This window comes from Aythya ferina (genome assembly GCF_964211825.1).
Source record: "Aythya ferina genome assembly, chromosome: 8".
Classification (NCBI taxonomy): Eukaryota; Metazoa; Chordata; class Aves; order Anseriformes; family Anatidae; genus Aythya; species Aythya ferina.
In genome coordinates, this window is record NC_140304.1 from 12,298,307 (window position 1) to 12,323,684 (window position 25,378).

The 25,378-nt window shown below is 57.9% G+C and overlaps 1 protein-coding gene across 13 annotated transcripts in view; it reads right to left on the bottom strand.

Moving 5' to 3' along the window:
• The window catches only part of CACNA1E (calcium voltage-gated channel subunit alpha1 E), an 88,221-nt gene that overhangs the window by 22,591 nt on the left and 40,252 nt on the right, over nt 1-25,378 (bottom strand). For 4 of the 13 annotated variants that reach the window (XM_084527224.1, XM_084527230.1, XM_084527219.1 and 1 more), the window contains 20 exons: nt 23,062-23,165; nt 13,633-13,748; nt 12,488-12,541; nt 12,144-12,302; nt 11,830-12,039; nt 10,776-10,888; nt 10,582-10,694; nt 10,368-10,499; nt 10,039-10,111; nt 9,567-9,684; nt 9,188-9,255; nt 8,235-8,332; nt 5,827-5,883; nt 4,188-4,787; nt 3,825-4,087; nt 3,468-3,627; nt 2,957-3,086; nt 2,372-2,431; nt 1,986-2,092; nt 168-179 (listed from right to left, as the gene is read on the bottom strand). In XM_084527224.1, the coding sequence (XP_084383350.1) occupies nt 168-179; nt 1,986-2,092; nt 2,372-2,431; nt 2,957-3,086; nt 3,468-3,627; nt 3,825-4,087; nt 4,188-4,787; nt 5,827-5,883; nt 8,235-8,332; nt 9,188-9,255; nt 9,567-9,684; nt 10,039-10,111; nt 10,368-10,499; nt 10,582-10,694; nt 10,776-10,888; nt 11,830-12,039; nt 12,144-12,302; nt 12,488-12,541; nt 13,633-13,748; nt 23,062-23,165 (2,747 nt within the window). The remainder of the gene's footprint in view (nt 1-167; nt 180-1,985; nt 2,093-2,371; nt 2,432-2,956; nt 3,087-3,467; nt 3,628-3,824; nt 4,088-4,187; nt 4,788-5,826; nt 5,884-8,234; nt 8,333-9,187; nt 9,256-9,566; nt 9,685-10,038; nt 10,112-10,367; nt 10,500-10,581; nt 10,695-10,775; nt 10,889-11,829; nt 12,040-12,143; nt 12,303-12,487; nt 12,542-13,632; nt 13,749-23,061; nt 23,166-25,378) is intronic. The other 9 variants (XM_084527226.1, XM_084527227.1, XM_084527222.1 and 6 more) reach the window with 5 other exon arrangements.

Genomic DNA, 25,378 nt, shown 5'->3' on the forward strand with positions numbered 1-25,378 from the left:
CCGCTCTTCCATCCTTCCTGCACCTGCAGGGTGCACAGCAGGGCGCTCAGACCTCAGGGAATGGCAAACAGGGACACAACTAAGGGGCAGCACGGATGGCAGACAGACGGATGCCTGCACTCCCTCCCCATGTCCCCACCCCACGGACACTCAGGCGGCATAGTTACCCCAAAGCATTCCTGCCGGAGATCCCGAGCCACCGAACAGCATGAACAGAGGGGAAAAAAAGAGAGGAGAGAGAGAAAGAAGGTAAGGAAAGCATCACGGGAGATGCATGAGGATGACCGCAGCCCTCTTGAGCAGCTCAGCTCATCTCCGGCGGTGCAGGAGAAGGCTGCCCAGAAGAGGAGGTGCAGGGGAGGTGGCAAGAGCCAGGCACTGACCACTGCTCAGCCTCTCCACCTGCTGCAAACCCACAAACGTAGGTCTTACAGCCTGGCAGCTCCGCAAAGCTGCCCGCTAATGCCTCCTCCGAGGGTGCCACGGGAGGCAAAAGCCGGCGGGGTCTTTAGTTATGGCTCTGGTTATTCCAGCTAATTTAATTCCAGCTCTTTGGAGATTTATGGCAGCGTATCAGGCTTTTTATTTAGGCTGCGCTCGGGCTGATGCATTAAGCTCTCCGTGCTGAGAGCAGCCAACAAGAGGCAGGCACAGGCAGCCTCTCGCTCGTGAGGCGCAGGCTCTGAGCGGGCAAACTACAACATCATCTGGAGACGTGGATGGACATGAGCTCATTTTTTATTTTGAGGTGGCACTGATGGCCAGGGGGTGATGGTGGCACCATGGGAGGGTGATGGTGGCACCACGAGCCAGCTCGCAGACCTCCTGCTGCAGCCACAGGGGAAACCCAGCCACAGAGGGGGCAGAAAATACAATTCAACACCAAAGCACCCTGTATAATTTTCTGCCAGCGAGTGCTGGAGCTGCCCACGAGCTGCTCTCGCCACCTAACAGCATCAGCCACCCCGCGGGCATCGCTATGCCTGCCGACAAGGAGATGGGCACCTGGGGAGACATCGGTTCTCCCCGTACCGAAGAGCTTAGCGAGGCAGAAGGAGGGGAGAGGAATTCAAACAGCCCTGTGAGAGTTTTTCTCCCCAGACCATGAACCAGGCAGGTCGGGACAGTTGTTGCCGCAGACTCCCCGTGGCTCTGGGGGTGGCAGCATGTCACTCCCGGGCCCTGATGGCAGATGCAGGCATTCTTATAAATGCTTCGCAATTCAAAACCCATCGGAAACCGCTGCGCTGCCTTTGTTCCCCTCACCCCCGAATTTATGAGATCATCTCCTCCAGCAGGAGCCACCGGGGGACACGGGGGAGAGGGACAATGGTACAGGTTTACGTTATAAAGGGCCCTCCTCCGTGGCACGAGCAGCTCAGTGACTGCCCAGCCAGAGGGGCAGGTTACGTGTGTTTGCTGCAAACATCCGTGGAGATGCACAGGCCCCTCGAGACTTCAGCTGCCTCAAGTCAGAGGGGACCTCTCCATCCCTTGGAAGGGTGGCTGGGGACAGGAAAATGCCACGATGCTGCCCACCAGGCAGTGTCTGAGTGTCACAGCGAGGAGGAGCTCAGAGCAGGACGCATCCCATCCCTGAACTCAGCACCAGAGCCCAAATACCTGGCGAGGATGCTTAGCAGGTGAAAGCTCCACTTCTGCCACCCATTCCCTTATTGTTAAGGGCCCCTTTCAGGTCTGGTTCCACCACCAGACTCTTCCCAGCATCTCCACTGCTTTCCCTCCCTCGCTCCCTGCCTCCTCGCTCACTGGTATTAGACAAGCAGGGAGCAAGGAGCCTCTGAGGCTACCCAAGTTTTGGCTACCAGGGGTACAGCCGGGCTTTGCACACTATTGTGAGGAGCCGTTCCTAAAGCAGAGCACAGAGAAATCCCCCCAAGCCCATCAGGGTCCTGTAGCCACACCACGTGTCCGCATCCTCCCACCCCAGCCGAGGCAGAGCCCAAAAGACAACAGCCACTTACGCCAAGGCGAAAGCCACCAGCGCTCCCACCACCACGATGAAGTCCAGGATGTTCCAGAGGTCTCGGAAGTAGGAGCCGTCCTGCAGGATCAAGCCCTGGTCGATCATCTGGGAGGGGAGAAGAGCGGGCAGGAGATCACCAACTCGGCCATCGAGCGCCCAGCCAAGCTGGGAGACACATCAAGGAGCACCGTGTTTTGGGGGAGCCTGGAGGCTGATGTAAGTGGTGTTGAGCTCTCCTGTCTCCTATTGCTAAGAACCGGGCTTTAAAATTTCTGTTGTTCACGTTTAGGACCAGAACTGAAAACTGAGCTATTTCCCCCGTGAGCCACCCCCTGCAGCAAGGATGCTGTGGGACCTGCTGCCTCCAGCACAGCCTTATCTTACCTTGATAACCATCTCGAAGGTGAACACCCCGGTGAAAACGTAGTCAAAATACCTCAGGACCTGCGGAGAGAGGGCAGGGGTGTTGCCAAGGGGGGAACCAGTCCCTGGGCACATCGCTATCTCCCCACTTTAAGCTGGACAAAGCCCTGCTCCAGACCCCTGGGCCCTACATCCTCGTGTCTGAACGTGCTCCCCCCGTGAGGCTGTGGTCCTACATGGCCCCTAACCACTGCAATATTTTCTTGAAGGCCAAGGGGGATTTGCCAATCGGAGTTGCTCAGCTTTCCCTTTTTTTCTGCCCCATCCAACCTGCCCATCTCTGAGATGCTGCCAAGGGCACGAGCCGTCCCTATGGCCACATGTGCCACTCCAGCTCAGTTTTACCTCTCACTGCCAAACCCCAAACACCCCTTTTTCACACCAAACCCATGTCCTCCTTGCCTCCTTGTTCCTACCTTCTCATTTGCTCTTCCCCCAGCCCAGCCACAGCACCTCGGAGCCCACCAGCAGCCCATCCCCAGACATCACCGCGACACCACAGCGGGCATCCCTCTCGTTTGGGGATCACATGGGGCTTGCAGTCACCTTGTTACGGTCTGAGTTGGTGAGGACGGGATCCTCAGCCGCGAGGGCGATGCTGCTGGCGGCGATGACCAGGAGGATGCACATCTCGAAGTAGCGCAGGTTCACGATGTAGTGGCAGGCTCTGCGCACCCTGTGCCGAAACAGCGCCCAACCCACTCACCACCGGCATGCCCCGTGCACCCAAATCCCACCCCACATCCCCAGCTAGTGACCTTATTGGTACAGGCTCCCAGGGCTGGGTCATAGCAAAGGGTGGCAGAAAAATGGAGGGGTGTGCAACTAGCATTGAATAAAATCCCAGCTAGCACCCAATGGTCAAGAGGAAGCGATGAGCAGAGCTGGCACAGGGGGAAAGCGCTCTCAGGCAGGGAAAGACACCGTTAACCAGGTTGTTGGGAGATATTTAGCCCCCTTCCCAAAGGTATCACCTCTTTTCCATGAATACGAGGTGTCTGTCCCCTCACAGCCCTCCCAAGCCAAAAACAAAGGCCAAAAATAAAAGAAATCTCACGGGTTCGTGGTGCTGAAGATGAACATGGAGCTGTGCGGCACCATCGCTTTGCCCGTCTCGCTCTTCTCCTTCTTCCGCTTCTTCTTCTCCATCTCCTCCTCGTCCTCCTTGCTCTCTGCCTCCTTCAGGGGGCTGGCTTCCCCGTCGGTCTTGTTGCTAACTGCAGAAAAACGAGAGCCTTTGCCAGGTACGGGGCGAGGGCCAGCTTCTGCCTCCAGCCCTGCCCTGCACCCTGCCGTGGGGACCCGGGGAGGAGAAGGCACCCGATGGCCAGGGATGGGAAAAGCCACGCAAGTAGCTCTCTGCTCCCCCCAAACTCCCCCCCAAGGCTCTCAGGAAAGAGAGAGGGGTCCTCACTCTGTACCACAGCGGACTCTTGGACATCGATCATGATGGCGGTGCTCTCGGTGGCCTTCTCGGTGTTGGCGGTGGCGGAGGAGAGGTCGGGCTCGCTGCGGCTCACGGTGCGGCTGGCCCCCAGCGCCGCTCCCCCCAGCAGGGCTTGCTCGCTGGTGTCTGGGCTGCTGCAGTCCTGCTCGCCCAGGCTGCCCTCCAGCCCCCGTGGGGGCTCGGGTGCCGCTGTCGGGGGGCTCCCCTCCTCAGCAAGGACCCTGTTAGTCCTGTGGGAGGAAGGGGAGGACAAAAAGGTGTATGATAAGTGGAAACTGATGACCTGAGGATTTACAGAGACTACAAGATTCCCCTCCCCGAGCTACAAACCTGGTGGGCTCCCCGCTCGCCTCCGGCTCGCCCTGGATCAGGTCCAGCGCCGCGGCAGCATCCCCGCGCCGGTCCCCATCCTGCGCCCCCTCCGCGGGGCCGGCCTCCTCCAGTCCCATCTCCTGGCTGCCCGAGCGGCTCCCCAGGGCCGGATCCTTCCCCTCCATCCTGGCTTTCCGGTGCCGGCTGCGCCGCTGGCTCTGTCTCATCCGCGCCCTCTCCTCGATGCCACCTCCTGCCCCTTCCTCGCCCGGCTCACAGTTCCCGTGGCACGCTTTTTGGTGCCACAGCTCCTTGTCCCGCCTGGCCCGGGGCGATGGGCTCCTCCTGTCCTCCCCGCCGCCCGCCTTGCTCCCTGGGGCCGGCTGCTCGGGGCCCTCGGCAGGCGGCCGCTCGCCCTTGCCGCCCTGCTCCTCGTCGCACTTCTCCAAGGCGACGCCGTCGCCCGGTTTCTTGCGTCGGAAGATGCTGGCGTGGGGGTTGATGAGCGGGGGCTCGTCCTTGTTGATGCCCTCCTGGCTGGACATCTGCATGTGCCGGCGCAGCTGGCTGGTGCGCTGCTCCCACACCGACATGTGGTGCCGCCGGCGCCGCTCCCGCCTGCAGCGGGGACAGCCGGGGAGCGGGGTCAGCGCCACGAACCCCCCATGTTGGCATTTCACCCCACAGCACCCCAACTGCATGCACCCACCGCCCCGGTGACGAAACATGGGGGTGCACACAGGGGGCTTGGAGACACAAACACCTGCCTGGTCACCGAGGGTCAGTCCCCTTTAGCCTTGCAGCGTCCCCCTGGTGCTGGCAGGGGTTGGAAATCGGGCTGAAGCTGGACCCCTGCCCCTCCAAAAGACCTCTGCCCCATCCCAGCCAGGTGGTGACCACCGTCCCCTTGCTTTCTTGGGGACACCACTTAAAATGTGGCCGAAGCCCTCCTGCTGCAGCCAGGATTCTGGCACTAGCGATGTTTTTAATCCTCCAGCTCCTTGGAGCCAGGCTCCTTTTTGGAGCATCGCTGCCCTCATGATAGCTGAGCTTGGGTGGCAGTGCTGAAGGGATGGGGATGGAGAGTAAAAAGGGAAAAGGCGCCAGGTACAAGGCTGGCCTGCTCACTGAGAGGTGCCCCTCTCCGCCCTCCGATGGGACATCTGCAGTGGGGCACCCCTGGACACACAGCCCCTTTCCCTGCCTGTGCTCGGTGTGCAGCCAGCACGTCCCACGGGGAGCCCGTGTGCGAGGATTTGGGGCTAAAGCTGTTGGCTTCCCCCCCGTCCGGGGGTCCTCTGTGCTCCTGCGGGTGCGCTCTGGGGGAGCTGCGCCTCCTGGGGCTGTAAACGGATCCTTTCCACCGCCATAAACACGAACACAGACACCCCGGCGAGGACAGACGTTCCCTTCCCGACACACGGAGACACGCACGTGCACACACGTACACTGCTCACCCACGGAGCACACGCCGGTACACACCCACGGGTACACCGACACGCACACACACACTGCGGGGAGGCTCGGCACGCACAGAGCCACGAGCGCACGCAGGGACACGGGTGCAGGGCAGCGCCCCGAGGCACCCACAGGAGGGGCAGGGGCTGCCCAAAAAAAAAACACACGGGGGGCCACAGAGGACACGCGACCCACGTACAGGTGGCTGCTGCGCGGCTCCCACATCGACATGTGGTGTCTCCTGCGCCTGTCTCTTCTGGGGAGGAAAAAACAAACCCATTGAATCCCCAGCACCCCTCCTGTGCCGGCCCAATTTGCACACCCCGCCGGGGCTCACACACCACTGGGTGAAGGGATGCACGCAGCGGTGCTCACCCCAGGGCTGCGGATCTGCTCTGGGGAGCAAGAGGGATGTGGCCAAGCGAGCTACCTCGCCAGCCACTCAGAAATCCTGGTCCTCAGGGATTTAGCAGCTCTTTCCAGTGCAGAAGGAAGAGCTGTTCACTCCTACCCAGCTCCACGCGGTGCTTTGACAGAAGAGGTGATGTGCCAGGCCGGCCCCGAGCTGCTCAGAGCACCACCACCCATTTCCACAACCGTGCGTGCTGCCCTGAGACCACGGAATGGGATACGAAGCTCATATATGCAAATCTGCATGTGATTTACATTTTCTGCTTTCTGCAAACGCCGCATGTGCGCTGTGAGCAAAGACACCCCGACTGCATGCGATCGAGCACACGTGTGCGCGCAGAGCTCACGCGCGCGAGGCGGGGTGCTCCCTGCTGCTTTCCTGCAGGGCACCCGCAGCCCCAGCATCCCCCCGCTGGTGACTGCCACCATCATAGGAGCGAAGGGACAGCCCGGTGCCACGCTCAGGGTGCATGCCCGCTGCCTGCCACCGTCCCCGCAGCAAGTGGCCGCGCGGCACCGCTGCGTCGCGGCACCCGCGTGCGTCCATCTGGCCACCCACTCACCCAGCAGCCCGAGCCATCTGCACCACGGGCACCCGTGCGCACACGCTGTGCTCCAATCTGCACCGCGGCCACCCACGGCAGCCTGGCCACGTGGGAGCACTCCTCCCGACGGCAACCGGACCTCTCCGCCGGCGCGAACGCGTGCGCTGAACCTGCCCGTGCCATGGACCCACCGAAGCCATCTGCGTGCACCCAAACCCGAACCGATCCTGGAAAACATCACCCCCAGGGCATCACATCCCTCTCCCCTGTCCCTGGAACTAGGGACCCTGAGGAGGGGAAGGAACTAGAAAAAAAGAGCTGCAGATATCACTGTCTCCCATTTCAATGCCACAGAAACAACAACAAATTAAGATTAAGAAAAAGTAATCTGCTTTCCTAGCCAGCTGGACATGACAACGGCAGGAAGACCAGCAAGGATGTGCGGGCAAATCCTTCAGTGCCCTAATATATTCCATCTCCAGCCTCTTCCTCTTTTATCTCTCCCTTCTCCAGCCCCTTCTGCAGCCTAAATCCTTTTATTTCTTCACTTTATCCAACGTGTTCACACTGGCAGCCAGAGCCAATGCCCGTGAGCTGGTCACAACACGCAAACTCTGCCATCTCTCCTATAAACCCCCCAAATCCTGCTTGCGAGGAAGAGAGGGAGATTTCTCTCTTATTAGGAATCTCTCTTCACCCCCAGGCAGGTCTTATAGGCACTCGTGCCACCCCAAAGCCAGCAGGGTGGGGGACCATCGCATCCCATCCCTGGGAAGCCGAGGAGCTCAGGCAGCTCCCCAAAATCCGAGCTGAACCTCGCTGCTTCCTCCATCCCCACGGGTTGGAGCTCGCCTGGGTTTCTCTCGGCAAATTTGCAAAGAGACGCAGCCGTGTGTGAGCTTGGCTTGGTTTCAAAGCATAATGAAACCTAAAATTCCCTGGGAAGGGATTCTATGAAAAAAAATAAAAAAATAAATCCTTCCAGCCGTACCGAAGTGTACTGTTTTGGGAAACAAATCAAAACGCCTCGTTCCAATGTTGACTTAGAAAGTTTTATGTGATTTAGACCATATGACAGGGCAAAATAAAAGAAAAATAAGGTGTCTAGGAAGGAAAAACAGAACTTTCTGCTGCTGCAACGCAGATGCAGGGCTCCTCAACAACAGAGTGTCAAGGGTTTCATGTGGGTTTGGGTTTTTGCCTTCCCCAAATCAAATTCCCTTACCATGAAATGCGATTTTTGCAAGCCTGCTCCATCCCGTGTAACCGCATTACAGCCGGGGAAGGAGCCGGGGGGGGGGGTCAGACTTTGGCACTGCTGGGACCCCCAGCTCCCACCCGCTGCTCTCCCCCTGCCCCACCACAAAGAAACGCTGCACAGGAGCGTCCTCCACCCATCTCCTCCTCCTCATCAGCCTCTTCCCTCACCCTTAGCAGCAACCTCACCTATCGAGGCTTTGTGTTTTGGGGCAGGAAGCCTCTCTGGGGAGATTTCTGCTGTATGCAGGAGGTGAGGGAGCATGGGGCAGCCCCAGGACCTGCTTTGGTGGCCTGGTGTCTGCCTCATGGAGGGCGCACATCCATCTCCTCCTGTCCCCCTCTGCACCCCCGGGGAGGGGAAGGGGGCTCAAGGGGCTGTGGGGTCACTCACTCGATAGCTGGCATGTTGGGGGCGGACATGGGGCTGACTTCCTTGGCTTTCTGAAGGGCGTGCTTCTGGTTAAAGGCCTCCTCTTCCTCCTGCTCATCCTGCAGAGGAAACGGAGGGGTTGCTTAGGGGGAGGCCGGCGTTTTGGGGGAATGTGGGCCCATCGGAGGCGGTGGGGTGAGCTTCGGTGCCAAGAGAAAGGCACAGGGACAGCCTTCGTTTGTCTCACGCTATGGGGATGCAATTTCCCCATCACACTGGATCTCACCAAAGGCGTTAGTGCTACCTGGAGAAGTGAACCCAGCCAAAACGACCCCAGATGGCATAGACCAGCACAGCCTGTCCTCCACAGCCACAGGGTGAAGTGGGGCAGAGAACGGGAAGCCAGGGACCCACAAACAACCCCAGCACAGACCATACAGCTTTAACGAGCCTGGCCACATCTCCAGAGCAAAAAAAAAAAGGTCCTTGGGAGTCATCTTAGCACATTCAGCCTCTCCAAGAACCTCATCACCTCCAACTGGTGCTGCCGGCACACCACAGGGGCTCACCCAGCCCTCTCCCCCCGATCCACAGCCCCCAGCACGTGGGAGGACAGGGGGATGGGAGCCCCCTGGATTCTCCTGTCCCATTCTGTTTGCTGGGAACAGGTTGGATTTACCTATGGGGGCCACCCGGTGAGCCCACAGGAGCCAAGGAACAAGCATGGGCTGTGCAAAAAAATGAGCAGCGTGGGATCTCTGGGCTTCTTTGAAGAACAGCAATGACCCCTGCAGCTCTTGCCTGCTTTACCCAAAGGGCACCCCAACATTTCAGCCTTTCCCAAATATTCCCCAGTGCGGTCTTAAAAGCAGCCAAGCCCAACAAGCTTCTTGAGCACCATCCTAAATCACATCCTAAACCACCCCCGCTGCCCTGAGAGCTCCCACCAGCAAGGAGGAGCAGCTGGGACGTACCTTGGTGAGCTCCTGAGCGTTGGCCAGGTTGTCCACCGCGATGGCCAAGAAGACATTCAGCAGAGTATCTGCGGGCAGCTAAGGATGCACAAGCCTCGTGGTAAGGACATGGGCATCTGCAGCCACCCCGGGAGGGTGGCCCTGGGGGCTCCTCGCCAGCTCGGGGACAAACTCCTCGCCCATCCCATCCATCCTGCCCGCAGCACATCTCCAGGCAGCTCCTCCTCTGCGCCCGAGGTGTCCAGGGCTGCCCCACGCGTGGTGGGACCCCCTCAACGGGGAGAGGAGGAAGGGGCAGAGGGTTGGGAGGGGTGGGTGTCCCCGGGGAGGGAGATGAGGCGGGGTTGCCCTGCTACAAGCACAGCAGCCAGGCGGATACAGTTTCCGAACAGGGTGAGGACGATGAAGTAGATGGAGGACCACATGCCCGAGCGAACGCCTCCCTGCGAGCGGATGCCGTTGTACATCACCTCGTTCCAGTCCTCGCCCGTCAGGATCTGCACAAGAGCAAGCCAGCAGGTCGGTCACCGGCCACCCTCGTCACCCTGACACCCTCTTGTCACCTGGACACCCTCCAGCCACCCCACCAGCACACACAGGGCAGCCTTGAGGGAGAAGCTATGGGGCTTTGCTGAGGATTTGGGTCTCCTCGGAAGGGTTTGGAAACTCTTCCACCTTGGAAGAGTTGATAATAACGGAGAAGAGAGCCAGCTGCTCAGTTTTGTGGTAGGAGAGAGAGCGAGGGAGTTCTGTCCTAGCAGCTAGACCCGTTTGGCTTCAAGACCCCATCCAGCAGTGGGCAGACGGCCCCAAGGCCATGGGGTGGTGTCCCCCTGCAGCCTGGCTCCTACCTGGAACACCGTCATGATGGCTGCGGGGAAAGTGTCGAAGTTGGCCGACGGCGTCCCGTCGATGAAGTTAAACCTGGAACCACAAGGACAAGAACAGGCTGGGGTAGGGGGCAGCGAGCCACGGCTCTGCGCCATCAGCTCGTTGGTGCTTCCAAGGCCTCCCCTTGCTCCAAGGAAGGTTGTTCCCAAAATATGCCCCATCCAGAAGGACCACCCAGCCCCGAGCACATCCCAAGCAGGGCTTTTGGTGCAGGAGAAGTACCAGCAGAGGCTGAGAGCGAGGCTGCAGACTTCCTAGATGCCCTTTCCCCAGACTCGCTGCGACCTACCTGCCTCCGAACAGCTGCATGCCCAGCAGGGCGAAGACCACAATAAAGAGGAAGAGGAGGAAGAGCAAGCTGATAATAGACTTCATGGAGCTCATCAGCGAGACCACCAAATTCCTCAAGGATGCCCAGTACCTAGAAAAGAGACGTGGCTGGAGCACCCGCAGCAGTGCTAGCAGGAGAGCAGAGACTGGATCTGGGGGTGGCTGGCACCTACTTGGTTATTTTAAATATCCGTAGGAGACGAAGGGCTCGTAGGACACTGATCCCAAAGGAGGTTCCTGGTCTGAAGATGGCCCAAACCACTTCAAAGATGCTTCCCACTGTGACCTGAGAAGTGGACATGGCCGTGAGTCAAAGATGAGCTCAGGATGGGAAATCTTCCCGTGCCCCATCCCCGTGGCCACGTACCCCACAGTCAAAGCAGTTGAAGGAAGAATGGAAGTACAGGCGTGGCCCCATGCCATACATCTTCAAGGACATCTCCAGGAGGAAGAGCCCAAGGAACAGGAACTCTGCATAGTCTGGAAGAGAAAACCCAGTCCCTTGGGACACGGAGCATCGAGGAGCACCAGTAGCCCACGTGGCACACGGCAGAGGTGGGACACGCCGAGGAGCACGCTGCTTCCCCCAGCTCTCAGGCCAGAGGATGGGGTTGGGAAGCAAGCCTGCCAAGAGCTAATCTGCGAACAACAGGGCACCAACCCCACAAATTAATCTTCAGGGTAGGTACACTGGTGCCCCAGTGGTTAGAGAAGGCCAGAGAGGGCTGGCACGGAGCAGAGCAGCTCCTCAGCGTTATATGGTGGCGGTTGGGGTGTCCGCAACGACGTTAACCACATGGCACTGTAGGGGAACATTAGCAAGCTGGACGTAAATCATTGCACGGCTGGAACTTGGCCAGGGTAACCAAGCCAAGCAGCCATGAGCCAGGGAGAAGCTTCTCAAGCTATTTCACCAACATTAGAGGGCCAGAGCCTGGCTCTTCCCCTTGCCCAAAAGCTGCGCCTCACCACGACCAGCTGCCATCCCACACCGTGCCCTGCTGGGATCCCGGCAGGCCTGAGCATGCCAATGCAGATTTGGGCAGGCCTGCTGCTTGACAGGGACGTTTTCAAGGTGAAGAAGAGTAAATGTGGATGGGAAAGCAGCAGCGTCCCTCCTGCAGCAGCTCAGGAGCAACACACGGCTGCCGGGGGTTGAGCACAGTGCAGCATGCCAGGTTGGATGTGGATGTACCGAGCACCACCGCTCACAATTTTGGGATAAATCCACCTGAATCCTGCAATCTGCCTGAGAAACCCATCAGACCCAAAGGGCATGAGGCCAGGAACACTTCTCCACGTTTCCCTGTGAGGCCAAGACTGCTACCAGTGGCCAGGGTGTGTTGGAGATGAAAGGCTACCCCAGGTGCAGGAGGTTTTGCCATCCCACGCACGCTCTGCCCCCGGCACGAAGGACTCACAGAGGAAGTGTGTGAGCCAGGCGGGCTGGTTGTGATGCACGATGGCCACGCAGGCGGTGTTGAGGGCTACCAGGCTCAGGACGATCCAGTAGAAGACCTGGGATTTCACCATGTGGCGGACGGAGATGCGCAGGAGGCGCTCCTTGTGCCGCAGATAGGAGGCACCGTCCACCCTGGCGCCTTTCAGGCCTGAGCGGCTCAAGGGGTTACCTGAGGGGGAAAAAAGGAGAAGATACCAAGGTGAGAGGACGAACCGGGTGCCCCAGCCCCGCAGGAGCCAGGTCGGGGGGAAAAAAGCTTGGAGCAGCACCGACCCAGGGTGGGATGGAGAGGTCTTCTCTGCGCCAGCCTCCGCTCGCCCACCGAGGCGATGTCGACGCAGTGCTCGTCGCTGGAGTCGCGGTTCATGGTGTCCGTCCGGTTCCTTTTGATGGTGGCTCGCCTGAGCACTGGCAGGGGGAGAGGAAGGGGTGCTGGAGCTGCGGTGGCACGGCTCTGCCAGCAACACACTCATGGCTCCACACCCCAGTGCTTGGCTGACCCGGGTCTGGCGGTGGGATGTGCCCCCTGGCACGTCTGCAGACCTCCCTCCACCCACGGAGGAGGGTTTCAGCCTCCGTTTGTGGCCAGCCACCAGGAAGGGCTTGGCTCCTCTTACCTTCTAAGGCTGAGGTCCCGGAATTTTTGTTCTCTTCGGCCAGCATGACTTCCTCTACGCAAAACACACAGTTCAGCATCAGGAGACAAGACACCAAAGGTGGAGCACACCACACGTCACTGCCCGGTACCTAAGCACTTTGCCCAGCCCAGAGGTGGTCGCTACAGGTTGCAAACTCTCATCAAGCATTGGGGCAGTGTCCCAAAGCAAATTCTTTGGGGTGGCAAGGGGCAGCTACTGCACATTGCATCAGGAAGAGAAATTACTTCTGATCAGCCTGGCTTCTGTAACCAGCCTCCATAAATAAGCTGAGTATTGTAGACAGAAAGTCTCTTTTCTGAGTCATGCTCTTGGAGGAGACCCCTCTCCGTATCCTCTGTGTCTCTGAAGGGCTCCTCACCTTCTGCTAACTCCTCGGAGGAACAAAACATCTGCCCTCTACTCACTCACAAGCTGATTTTATTCATGAATTCATGAGTATAAAGAAAAGAAAGCAAAAAAAAAAAAAAAAAGAAAGAAAAAAAAAAAGCAAAAAAAAAGCTGGGGATTTATCTGAGTCTTGTGGATGCCAGGAAAGCTGGGTCCCAGGGGCAGGCAGTGGCACGGCAGAAAAGGGAGCTGACTATGGCGCATGAGGCAGAGCTGAAGGTGAGCAGTGCTACCCTTGTTTAGAGGAACGATAGGAACCTGAGAGCCATCACCTCTCCAGGGGAAGAAAAATAAAAATAGAAATAAGGTTAACAGGTGGAAAACCACTGGTGCCACTCACTGCTCTGCTTCCCCACTGCCCACCTCTGCGTGAAGCTCCAGCGAGTACCAGCAGACGGGGACGTGTTGCGCAGCAAGGCTCACGGCTGTGAGGGCTCAGCTGCCTCTCCTGGTGGCACTACGTGCCTCACACCCCAAATATTACATTTCTGTGCCACAAAACGTGAGGTTTCATCAGCTGCTGGGGATGTCCCTGCTCACAGCCTGGCTGGAGAGCTGCTGGAGCATCACTCCTGCTGGGGCTGAGCCCGTCCGTGCGCCCAAGGTCACCACGCGAGCACCCAGACAGCCCTGGAGTTACCCTGGGTGATGTCCAGAGATCCGTCCCCATCTCAGCCACCCTCAGCACCATCACCCCCGAGGTCCCCAGCCTTTACCCGCTTTGTCTATCCAGGCCCTGTAGCCATTGAGCTCCCGCTCGATCTGCTGCTGGCGCCGCAGCTTCATGAAGGCTCGGCGGTTCTCCACGCGCTCGCGCTCTTTGGCAAACTCCCTGGGACAGGGCAGAGAGGGAGGTGAGAGCACAACCAGGGGGTTTTCCTGCCCCACGGATATCCCATCCCGTCCACCTCGCCACCCTGCAGCCCCCAGGTTGGGCACTGCCACCTCCTGTGTGGCTTTGTCCCCTCCTTCGCCTCATGTCCAGCTGCCCCCTGATGTCCCCTGTGGCTGTTGTCACCCATCCGGTGGCCAAACCCAGCGAAGCAAGGGGAGACCAAGAGCCTGGATGAGCAAAAATCTGCCAGAAGGGACAGTTCCAGAATGGGGGAGTTATTTGCAAGGGACATGGGATGAGCAAAGAGGGAAAGGGAGCAGCGCCCTCAGCTCCTCTCCCACAGGGCAGAGGATGGAGCACGGGGAAGGAGCCAGGGGAATTTGGAAGAAATGGAAATATTTGGCAAGAAACACAGATGTGGCAAAGCAGGCAGCCCCACGCACAGCATCCTCACGCCAGCACCCTGTGTTACTTGGAAGGTGACTTCAAGGAAGTCCCACACCCATGCTCGCACACCCCAAACACCTGGGGCATCTCCACCCACACATTCCACCTCTACTGCTGGACACGTTGACACGCAAAAAGTGTCCCGCCCTGCAAAAAGACATCCCCCAGCACACCCTTTCTCGCACAAGCATCACCAGGATGGGCCCTGCACCAAGCACCCCCGCCCCACTGTGCCCAGATGAGCAGCAGATGGGGAAGAACAAACAGCTCCGCTCCCGTTCGAGGCGAGCATCTCTCTCCCCAGAGAGCAGCAGCAGCAACCTCCAGCCTCCAAATACTCAAAAGAAGCGAAAGAATCGGTCTGTCTGCTGCAGAGGGAGTTCAAGTGCATTACCCCAGCTGAGCTATTACACCCTTAATGCTGTGTGGGCTTTTGCATGTGCGCGCGCGTGTTTGTGTGAAAAGCCCTGAATGTTCCCTGCATCTCTTGTTTAAGATCCCCAGACAATTCGAGCATTTTTAATTCCACCCCAGGAAGGTGAAGTTTCCTGCCGCTCCGGCATTAAGCATCAAATGCCTCTCCCCCTCCAGCTCCGGCTTTCAGACTGAAATGAGACTTTCTTCCTAGGGCAGGGAAGGGGGAAGAGAACAAAAGGGGAGGAAGAGAAAAAAGCAGCCTAAGCGGAGGGAAGGAGGGCGGGGGGAGAGCGAGGAGGAGACCTCCCACAGCCGGCGGGGAAAGGCGCTCGCCGGTTTGGGCACGGCATGTGAAAAACGCTCCTCGCCTGGCGCGGAGGAAAGGCAGGATGATTTTGGCTTCATCCCCCACGCCGCTTTCTGCACAGCAGCGAACTCGAGGTGCCAAGAAGCGGGGAGCTGCCATTCGCAGCCAGAGCCAGCGGGGACGCTGCCTTTGTCCCTCGGTGTCCTTTGTCCCTTGGGTGTCCTTTGTCCCTCAGAGCTGGGGGGTGCCAGAAGCAGGCACCAACGCTTCCCCGTGTCCAAGTGCTTGCTCGTGCAGCCCTAGCTTGCAAGAAGCTGGTGCCACGCACACAAACCCGGGGACACCGCGGTCCCTTCTGCTGCGGCAGCATCTCCGAGGGAGCCGCTTCCCACACTGCTGCTCCCTAATGGAGCCTAATTGCTTTTGTCCATTAGGAGGAGGAAGGGGGGCAGAGAGGAGGCATAAGAAGAAGAAGAAGAAAAAAAATAAAGTTAAATTCAAGTTAATGAATTATTACATCTCAGAGAGACACGTTACCGAGCGGGGCAGCAGCGGGGGCTGGTGACATCTGAGAGTGGGTAGGCGATGCTGACAGATCAAGGATTGCTCAGAGCCAATTTGCAGCAGCGGGTAGAGATAACGCTGCGGTGCGAGCACGGGGCCGGCCGCGCTGACTGGCAGCCGCCTGGGAACGCTCCAGGCACGGGGCTGGCCCCCCGGGAGGATGCTGCTCCCTGAGGTGTGCGGGTCACGGCTCAGGGGATGGCACCGCTCGGCTCTCCAAGGGGCTCCGGGGGGCCAATTTGAGCAGGGCATCCCTCCCCAGGCCAGGGGGGCTCTCCAAATCTGTAAAGGCAGGGTGAAAGTGTGCACAGAGAGCCTGATGTAGGGGTTTCAGCCTCCAGCCTCCTCTCTTTCCCCCATGGAAAAGCCTATGCTGAGCACGGGGATGTGTTGGACCTGGTGTGGTTGCAGCTGTACCCTTTGGAAAGCCAAAAGCGGGCACCGAGGGATGGAGGTGGCGGGGGGAGCTTGGCAAGCAGTGTGCCATCATCCTCCTGCAGGCAAGGAACCATCCAGACACCATGCCCAGCCTTCCATGGCGATGGGAGCAGATGGTTTGCTCCTCCCAGGGAAGAAAATTCCCGTTTAGAGCCCTGGCAGTCCCCTGACGCAGGGTGAGAGCATCCTGGTGGGAGACCCCGGGGGCATGGCCACGCTCAGCAGCCTCCTGCCCCAGGCTCCTGCGCCCTCACGGCAATGCTGCTTCAGCATCACTGCTCTGCAGGGCCCAGATCCAGTCTTAATAGAAGAAACATGTTAAAGCATCCACAAAAGTGCCCCATTTTGGGGAAATAAATAAATAAATAAGGGGAAGAAAAAAATATCATGGGTGCTGCAGCCCACTTGTATCCTTCCAGGAGCTTCTCTGAGCCCAGAGATAGCACTGGTCACACCAACACTGCGCTTTCCATGCTTTGAAACAAGCCAACCATCTTCAAAGCCATCTATTCATCACCTTTCACTGCCTTTAAACACACCTCCAACAAATCTGCTACCAAAAGGGTCTTGAAATGACCCGAGGCAGCAGGAAGGATGGGGTGGGGAGAGGAGAGGTACTGGCTTACATGCTGGAGAGGAGGCAGCAGCAGCATGCTGCTGTGGAAAAGCCAGCTGTGGTGGGCTGTACGACAAGGAGAACCATCTGTATGGCATCAGGTAACACTTCTGCTCTGCTCAGCACCAGCAAGGTCTCAGCACATGGCTCCTGTCCAGTTTCAAGCACCACGATTTGAGGAAAAACGCCCTCGCTCCAGGAAGGTGTCAGAAAAGGTTACGGGACAGAACTGACACCAGGTGGTTTGGAAAACAGGGATGAAAAGGTGCAACTCAGGAGGATCGGATGGTATTTACCCAAGAGACGTAAAGGAACCACAATAAGCGTGCTGAACTAATGGTGCAGCCTGTAACCTGGCACCCGAGCCTAAACAGAGGGTGGCAAGAAGGGAGCAGGGCTGGCAGCACCAGGCAGAAAGTCTGGTGGTGGCACCGAAGTGACAGAAAAGGCTGGAGCAGGGACCCTGAGGGTCCAAAACCCCTGACTGTACTCCTGTGGGCACACTTACAGCATTTAAGAGAGGCAGGTGCTGGTGGTTGCCTTCTCCCCGGGAGAAAGCTCGTGATTTAAAGCAGATTTTCCTATGGGTGCTGCTGGAAGTCTTCTACCAGGGTGAGGAATCTCCAGAGGAGAAGTCACAACTCCCAGCACCACAGGGCTCCTTCTATAAGCTGGTCCCTCAAAGGGATGCGGGCTGTTGTGGCTCCACGTCAAGCCCAAAATCAGTGGGGACACAGCCACCACTGGCTGGTTATTTTACGGGACACCTCACTTTTCCCAAGGAGCGACGCTGTTACAGGCACTGCTGCTGACGGGCAATAGGAGGAGAGAGCAGGCACCCTGGAGATCTCTCAGGCCTGGGATTTGGGCAGCTTTGAAAATAAAATCCAAAAATTCAAATAACCGGGGGATGAGCCAGAGTGGAGACAAGACAGAATGGAGACACTGGGATGGCAAAGACACATTGAACCACTGGGGCCAGCAGCACAGCCCCTCCATCCAAGCCAGCCGGGTTTTCCAGCTTCAGGTTTCCTTTCGAGGTACAGGCTGCAGTCTTTGGATCTAAACTCACAAAACCCACGGATCCCCACGGCTGGAGTCGTTCCTAACCTCCCAGCTACGGCAGCAGCATCTCAGTGCAGCCCCCGCTGCATTCAAGGTGCTCAGAGCAGTGAGAAACATGGGAGAGGCTCACACTGCGCCTGCTGGTGGCGAAGGCAGCCCACTGAGCGCATTAAATACCTCCCCTCTTCTCCCCAGCAACTTCTTGTCTGCACTTGGCTCCAGTCAACAAGCTCTCACCCATCCCAGAGCAAGCTCCACCATCGTTTGGGATCGGGGCCAGGCATCTGTGTCACTGCAAAGTCCCTTGAGGATGTCTCTGGTGGAGCAGGTGCCCTGCACTTCACGGGGCTGCCAGCCCCAGGGCAGCTCAGCACCTCTGCGCACGCACTGCGCTCGCTCTCCGGGAGCAAGCAGCACTCCGTGACCCGAGAGAAAAGAGCAGCCGAGAGCTTGCAGAGCTCGTTGTTTCCAAACAGAGGAAAACAAGTCAAAGAGGGCAAACAGCACATGGAAAAAGGGAGCCAGCCGCCGAGTGGCAGCTCCAACGTTTGTCCCGAGGTGACAGCGCAGGGCTTCACAGCTCCGTCCCCCCTGCTCGGAGGGGGTGGCATCGAAGGCAGCATAGCAGGGTCAGCCCTTGCTGCCAGGAGCGTCTGGCAGCCCAACGAGAGCAGCAGAGGTGGAAGCTCAGGGCTTTGTTCCGCTGCAGGCAGGGCAGCACCGGTGCAGGCAGCGCTGCTTCGAGCGCCCCGGGCTCTGCCAGCAATCGCTGCCTCCAGCTCACACTGCATCGCTCCTCCTATCCCCTCCCCGGATTTTGTCTCTGTAAACAGGGAGGGTTTTGTCCCCCCTTTGCACGTGACAGCAAACAGAAAGTGTGGGACCAGTGCTGCGAGTGAGCTGCAGCACAAAGCAGCCACCGATTTCCAACGTCTCATGGCGCTAACTTCCCAGGAACTGCGGAGCGCTCTAATTGATGGCTTCCAAGCGAACACAATGGCTCCAGAGCTAAGCATCGAGCGTGAAACCCACAACGCATCCGCTAGGTATGTCACTCTGCTGCTGCGAAACAAACAAACAGCCTCCTACGACGTGCGGAGAGCTGGCAACGTGAAGTGATTCATTCAGGGGATCCTGCCCAACCCACCCAACACCGGCACCAAACACCCTTGTAACGTGGTGTTGGTCACCGTGGGTCGGCACCTTTCCAAGGCCAGAATCACCTGGGTTGGAAAAGATCTTTGGGATCATCACAGAGTCATAGAATCACCTGGGTTGGGAAGGACCTTTGGGATCATCGGGTCCAGCCATCAACCTGACAGCTATTGCCAACCAGGACAACTGAAATTAAGGAAGACCTGGAGCGAAACTCCAAAAACAACACATGAGCTTTCCACTGAGTGCTTTGTGAAGAGCATCAAACCCCAACCTGTCCCCCCCCAGCCTACAGAGCAGATCCCCAGGAAGGCACAGAGCCCAGCAAACGCAACGTGGCTGAGACCTGCTAGCAAATAATCCCCAAGGAGAATCAACGGGGAGCGCCACACATCCAACGCGCCGCTTTCCGGGCACACATGGTGGCATCCTGCTGTCACTGCCGACGTCCCCACCAGCTTTTCCGTGCTGTGGCAGTGTGTCTCCCTGCTTTCCCCTCCGCAAACCACCCACCTCCCAGGCGTTGATCCTCTCCTTCCCAGCGCTTGGCTTCGAAGCACCTGATCCAGCTCGAACGCGGGGCCCGGGTTTTGCACGGAGCCGTCAAAAAATAAAAAAACCCAACCCTGCCTCCGTCGAAAACGTGCGCTCGTTCCTTCAACGCCCTTATTATTAATTGCTAAAACTTAATCTTATTCATCGTTTGTTATGCCTCAAAATTGGAGAGGAAAAAAATTCAAATTAAGCCAAGTGAAAAGATTTCAGAGATGGTACAGAAGGCTCCTGGAGGAGCTGAAGAATGCTCTCCGGAGACCGGGAGCGCAGCGCTAACCCAACCTGAAAGAAAGAAGATCTTAAGACAAAGAAATCTTGCCAAATTGATCCTTTAATTATAACATTAGTCGTTTCTTTCAAAGGCTTAGTGCAAGAGCTGGGGGTGGGGGGCAGAAAAGACTTAAAGGGAGAAAAGACTTAACATCACCAGGATGAGTGGAAGCAATTAGCAGGGTTTAAATTACTCTCTTGTTTGGTACAAGGCAGATGGATCTCATTTTTCCTGCCATCGTGCTCAGCTTCTTGCTCTGCCATCGGCTCCCAGAGGACCTCTGGTTGGCACTACCACAGAGCCTCCCTGGGTCAGTCCCCATCCCTGTCCATGCTGCAGACCACGAGGTGCCACCGCACCGGGCCAGCATCACTGCTCCCACCAGGTCTCTGCAGCTTCCAAGCACTGCCACGCTGGAGATGCAGCCCGAACACGTGGATCCAAATTGGTTTGCACGGAAAACAACCGAGGAAAATGAAAAAAAACTCTACAAATTTGCAGACCTCTGCAAATCTCCAGCACGGGGCAGCTTTTGCATCCCCCTGGCTCGAGGCTGAGCCCAGCCCCGGGACACACGACCTGCTGTGAGCCTCATTCTTCCTGAGCTCCTGATCCACAGCCTGCGACGAGGCAGAAAGCAGGGCATCTTGGCTGGTGCTCCATCCTCGCTCGCTCCAGCTCTTCTGCCAGGATTATTTCAGGAGCTGTGTAGCTTTAAAAGCTGAGCAGTCACATCTCCTTGGGCTCTATACCTGCAAAATGTTCTCAAAGCGGAATGGGGCCAATTTTTTTCCTTTTTTTTTTTTTTTCCTCTCCTTTCTGCTTTCAGTTAGAATTAATTGATCCGTAATTGCACCCATAGAGGGGAAAAGTTAATAGACACAGTAATAAATGCCAAAGCCCCAGAAGAACTTGCTCTCCAAGCCCCTGCCTGGAGCGACTCCATCTCCTCTTAATAGCCTTGCATGCGATTCCAGCACATGTGTGCGTATTTAGAGAGAGAACTGAGGAGCCTCGCTAGGATGGAAATCATTTCTTTTCCTCTCCCACATACATTGTGCTCGGGAGCAGATGGATCCAGGCTGTTTACATCACGGAGGTCATGCCTCAGCCTAACAGTTGGGGAACTGACTGTTGGGAGAGATGCGCATCGCAACCAGGAGATTGCTAAATCTGGGCTCCGGCGAACTTCTTCTGATGGTGGCACATTAAACAAATGTCCTCCTGCAGCCTCTTGGCACTCAGGACCTGCCTGGGGCGTCTGGTTGGTTCCTCGGTGAAAATAGTTGCGAGATGAAGCAAGAGGAGGAGGCTGGAAGAACCAAGGGGACCTTGTCAGTAGTCAGTGCAGGTTGCAGGTTTCTGCTCCTCATCGTGGGTCACGCAGATGATTTTTTGGGGTTGGCCAATGCACAGCAGCATCACTGTAACCCTGTCTCAGCCAAAGTCATGGTAAACAGGAGGGCAGAGTCCAGAGAAAGACTCCTGCCTGCTTTTCCCCTACAATAGCAGATGGGACCAAGTACGTGGGCCACCAGGAATCGCTGCCGAGCACAGCGCCCCGAGTTAGCAGAGCAACCGTGTTTTCAGCTGGCCACACACAGCCTTTTTTCCTTCCCCCAGAGCAGCGCTATTACACCAGGAAACATTTCTTTCCCATGGAGATGTTTCCATGGAGCTCGTCCCCAACATGACCTCCTCCTCCCCGCTCAGCCCAGCGCAGGGGGATGCGGCCGGACCCCGGCTGCAGGGCACGGTGATGGAGAGGTCACCTTTGCCTCCTGGAGCGGAGCCCGGAGCTCTCCTCCAGCACAATAGAAGGGTGAGAAGCATTAAAAACAAAACCTCAGCAAGCAGAGTGAGGCAAGGAGCCCTCACACACCTTCGCTCAAGGACGCACGGGGCGTGCATGCAGAAGCACCGAGCCTCACACCCCTCCACCAGCTCAGCAAGAGGACAGCCAGCCTCGCTGCCAAGGGGGTCCCGAACCCACGGAGGTGCTGGGGACACCACAGCCCCCTTGGTGGCCTTGCACCCATGGCAGAGCCCAGCTTGCCCAGCCCCGCGGGAGCTGAGCAGCCGTGCTTTTCCCTAGGTAGCTGGCACGCCACGAGAGCATCTCCATTGCCAATTAGGCCACCCGCCCACGCGCATCCTTCCCCAATACAAACCCTATCAGCGATAAACAAACAGTGGAAATGCCAGCCGGCGCCTGGGAAGAGCCCGAGACAACTGCATCCAATTCAGTGGGCACGGGAAGGGCTGCCCCATACGGTCCTGGTGGGGGCAAGCACCCAGGGAGGGGCAGGGCACAGCTGGGTGTCCCCGCGGCCACCCCAGACTTGGCATCCCCAAGCTGGACGTGGCATAAGGAACACAAAAGTCACCCAGTGCTGCTTGGGATTCATCATCCTCCGCAAGGCAGCGTGTTACCTCGCTGCAGCCTGTCCCCACAGCCCCTGCACCTGGACCTGGGGAGCTGCAAGCCACCTGGAGATGCTGAAGCCCTGCCTGCTTCTCTAGAAGCATGTCCAAAACCACCACACCACCCCTGAATGCACAGGGATATTTAGGACAATGATAGAGATGGCCAGGACCAGCTTCCACTTCGATACCCGCATCCCAAAATCACAAGCCATTAAGAAACAAGCACCAAGGAAATGTACTACATGGCTTTAAGCTCAAGGAGAAATGTGCTGCTCACAACACCAGCCTGCACACACAGGGAAGTCTTTTTTTTCTCACCAAACGCTATCTCCGAATCCAAAAGAGCAGCTCGGAGTGCCCACAAGGCTACGTGGGGATGTTGATCATACACCAGGAGCCCAGCACAAACCCTCACAGTGCCCCCTGCCCTCACCGCAGCCACCCCTCACTCCCGACAGCCTCGCTCCCTCCCCGCTCTCTAACCCCTGCCAGAGCTGAGGATGCGCCAGTGCAACCTTGGTTCATCGTCATGGAGACGAGAAGCCTTTTTCTCTCCAAACCCAGCTTGATGGCTTGGATTAAAATCTCCGTTCCTTTGGGAAGAGCACCGAGGTGCCCCAAGCCCATCCTGTGCCCACCACACACCAGCAGCTGGCAAATGCGCACCTCGCTGCAGACACATCCCGAGCTCGTACCCATTTCCATATCGCTCCCTCATGCCCTGATCCCACCAGCAGGTTGCAGATTTGTGCCAACAACAACTCGCACATGACCAAAACCACAAGCTCGTCAGGAAGGAGAACCAAAGCATCTCCAACGAGGGTGATAAACAAGCACCGGGCGGTGCGGAGACCATGGGGAAGGGGGAGGACACTGGTGGAGATCCCCACTCCAGCATCTCTCCCCAGGGAGCACAGGAGATGAGCCACATTTTGAGCAATCCCCTGCTGTGGGGCAAGTGTGGAAGGGGACAGGGGGACCTGAGGGGCACAGCAGAGCAGAGTTTGGGGCTCAGGCACGGCCCGGAGGAGGACAGCATCTGGCTTACCCCGACAGCACTCCCAGGACAAGGTTGAGGACGAAGAAGGATCCAATGATGATGAGGGGGATGAAGTACAGCCAGTTCCAGGTGGCTCCTAAGGCATCATTGGTCTGGAGGGGAAAGAAAACACAGGTGTGAGGTTACACCCAAGGCAGAGGGTGGCACTTCTCCCCCCACACTGACCACACCACCCTCCTCCGGGCATTACAACCGTGCCCCTGAACCTGATGGGCTCCTGCTGTCACCCCGCTGAGTTATCCCACCCCGGCCCCAAGGAGCAGGCTGCAGCTCCAGGCAATTATTCACCGGGGCTTTTAATAAGGCAGTGCCCCCCCCGGTACCCTGCAGCCGCTCCCCGGCCCCATTTGTCCTCGGGCGCCAGGCAGCGCGCACATGACGCCGGGCTGGAGGGTGATGCGGCAGAACGTGACTGTCTGGGGGAGGTGGCATCAATCTTGTTGCGATGAAAGGCTCTTTCTCTTTTCTCTCTCCTTCTTCTCTCCCCCCCCCCCCTCCCCTTCCCTTCCCCGTGCTAATTAAGCCCTCATCTTCGTCTGACTCATTGGCACTACGTCTCCCCGCCGGCCAGCGCAGGAGCCGAGCCCATCTCCTGGAAGGGAGGAGAAAGCCACCATGCTCGAGCCTTCCTCCAGTGACCAAAGTGTCCTCACCGTGCCAGCACGGAGGATCCCAGCGCTTGACCAGCACACGGAGGGGGATGCTATGGGCAGAGACCCCGGTGCTGCCTGCCAGCCCCTTCCCTGGACACCCTGAATGGGTGCCTTGGCTTTGCCCCATCCCATGAGCACCTCTTTGGGGTCAGGGCAAGCACCTGCGGAGGCTCATCGCCCTCCTCCTTTGGCAGCAGGGGCACCACACATCTTCTCAAGGTCCTACTCCACCACAAGCCCCATTCCTTGGGGCCAGAAGTGAGCACGAGGATTGGGAACGGTGTACGGGAATCTCAGGCAGCCAACGCTCACCACCACCCTCCAGGGACACCCAGATCTCCTCGAGTCCTGGCTCCAGGCCACTGCTCTCCAACAGCCCCGTTTTCCAAGGCATCAGCCTTGAAGGCACTGTGCACCCCTTGGACCAAGCCCACGCAGGACTCCAGCCTGCTGTCACAGTGCCGTTGGGTGCCTGCCACCCATGCTGGGACCGGTCCCTTTTGGACCTGGCCCCTGCCTGAAAGCCAGGGGATTTCCCCCAAGATGCAAAATAGCTGAGTCTTTAATGGGTGAACATCTTCCCCCAGGGCTGGGCACAGGGCAATTTCCCCAGGGTCACCAGCAGCGCCCCGACACCACTGTGCTCTGCGGGCACTGCCTAAACTGGTGGCACTGGGGACCAGCACTGCCCTGCTCCAATGGCCAGAATTTGTCCTTTTACTCCCCCAAGGATCTTGTGGCCTGAGGGGCTCGGCATTTCCCACTGCTTCTCCAGCCCATCGTGGCCACCTCTGCACCCCAAGGCTGAAGCAGGCCAGCCCGTGAATAACGCACTATTCCCACTGGAAGGCTCCTCGAGCAGATGCTCTAATGGTTGCCCTAACTCTCAGCCTAAATTTATTTGTGGCCAGTTTATACCCATTTGTTCTCTTGCCAGCATCGGCCTTTGGCTTAAAGAGCTCTTCGTTTCCCATCCCGATGTGTTTATAGATAGCGATCACGGCCATCCCCAGCCTCCGCCTTGCTAGATAAAGCAAGGTTCCCCCAGTTTTCTCCTAAATCACTGCCTCTCCCTCCCTGATTTTCCTAGTAGCCCCTTCCCTGCTCCAGCCCATGGTTAATGTTCATCTTCCCTGGACACAGGAGACCCGAGCAAGCCATCCTGATGGGTCCCATGGCATCCCAGCACGATGCTGTGAGCCTTCATCATCCTGATGGCAAACCTCTCCTCCTGCCCCTCCGCCTCCACCCTGGCACTTCCAACCACAGCGACCTGGGTTCTTAGGGGGTGTCTTCACTCTCCTCCAGCACACACGTGTCTCATCCCCATGAAACCCCACCAGCAGGTCCCAAAGCCCCATCCAGCCCCACCTCGGAGCTGCTCCCTTCCCACCAGCTCCTCTTCGTCACCTCTTTCCCATAGCAAAAGCCTTACTATGACGAGCAGCTCTGCACGTTTCCTGCACTCAGAAAACCTGTCCTCTGCTGCCAGGTTAGCCCGGCATGACCTACCTTTGGCAAACCCATGATTCATTTTCCTCTTTTGCCTCCAAAATCTGTTCCGAAATGGCATGCAATTGAGGTCAGGCTCGCAGCCTTATTCCTGCCTGCCTTACTTTTTCCTTCCTCCCCCCGCTTTTAAATATAGGCAT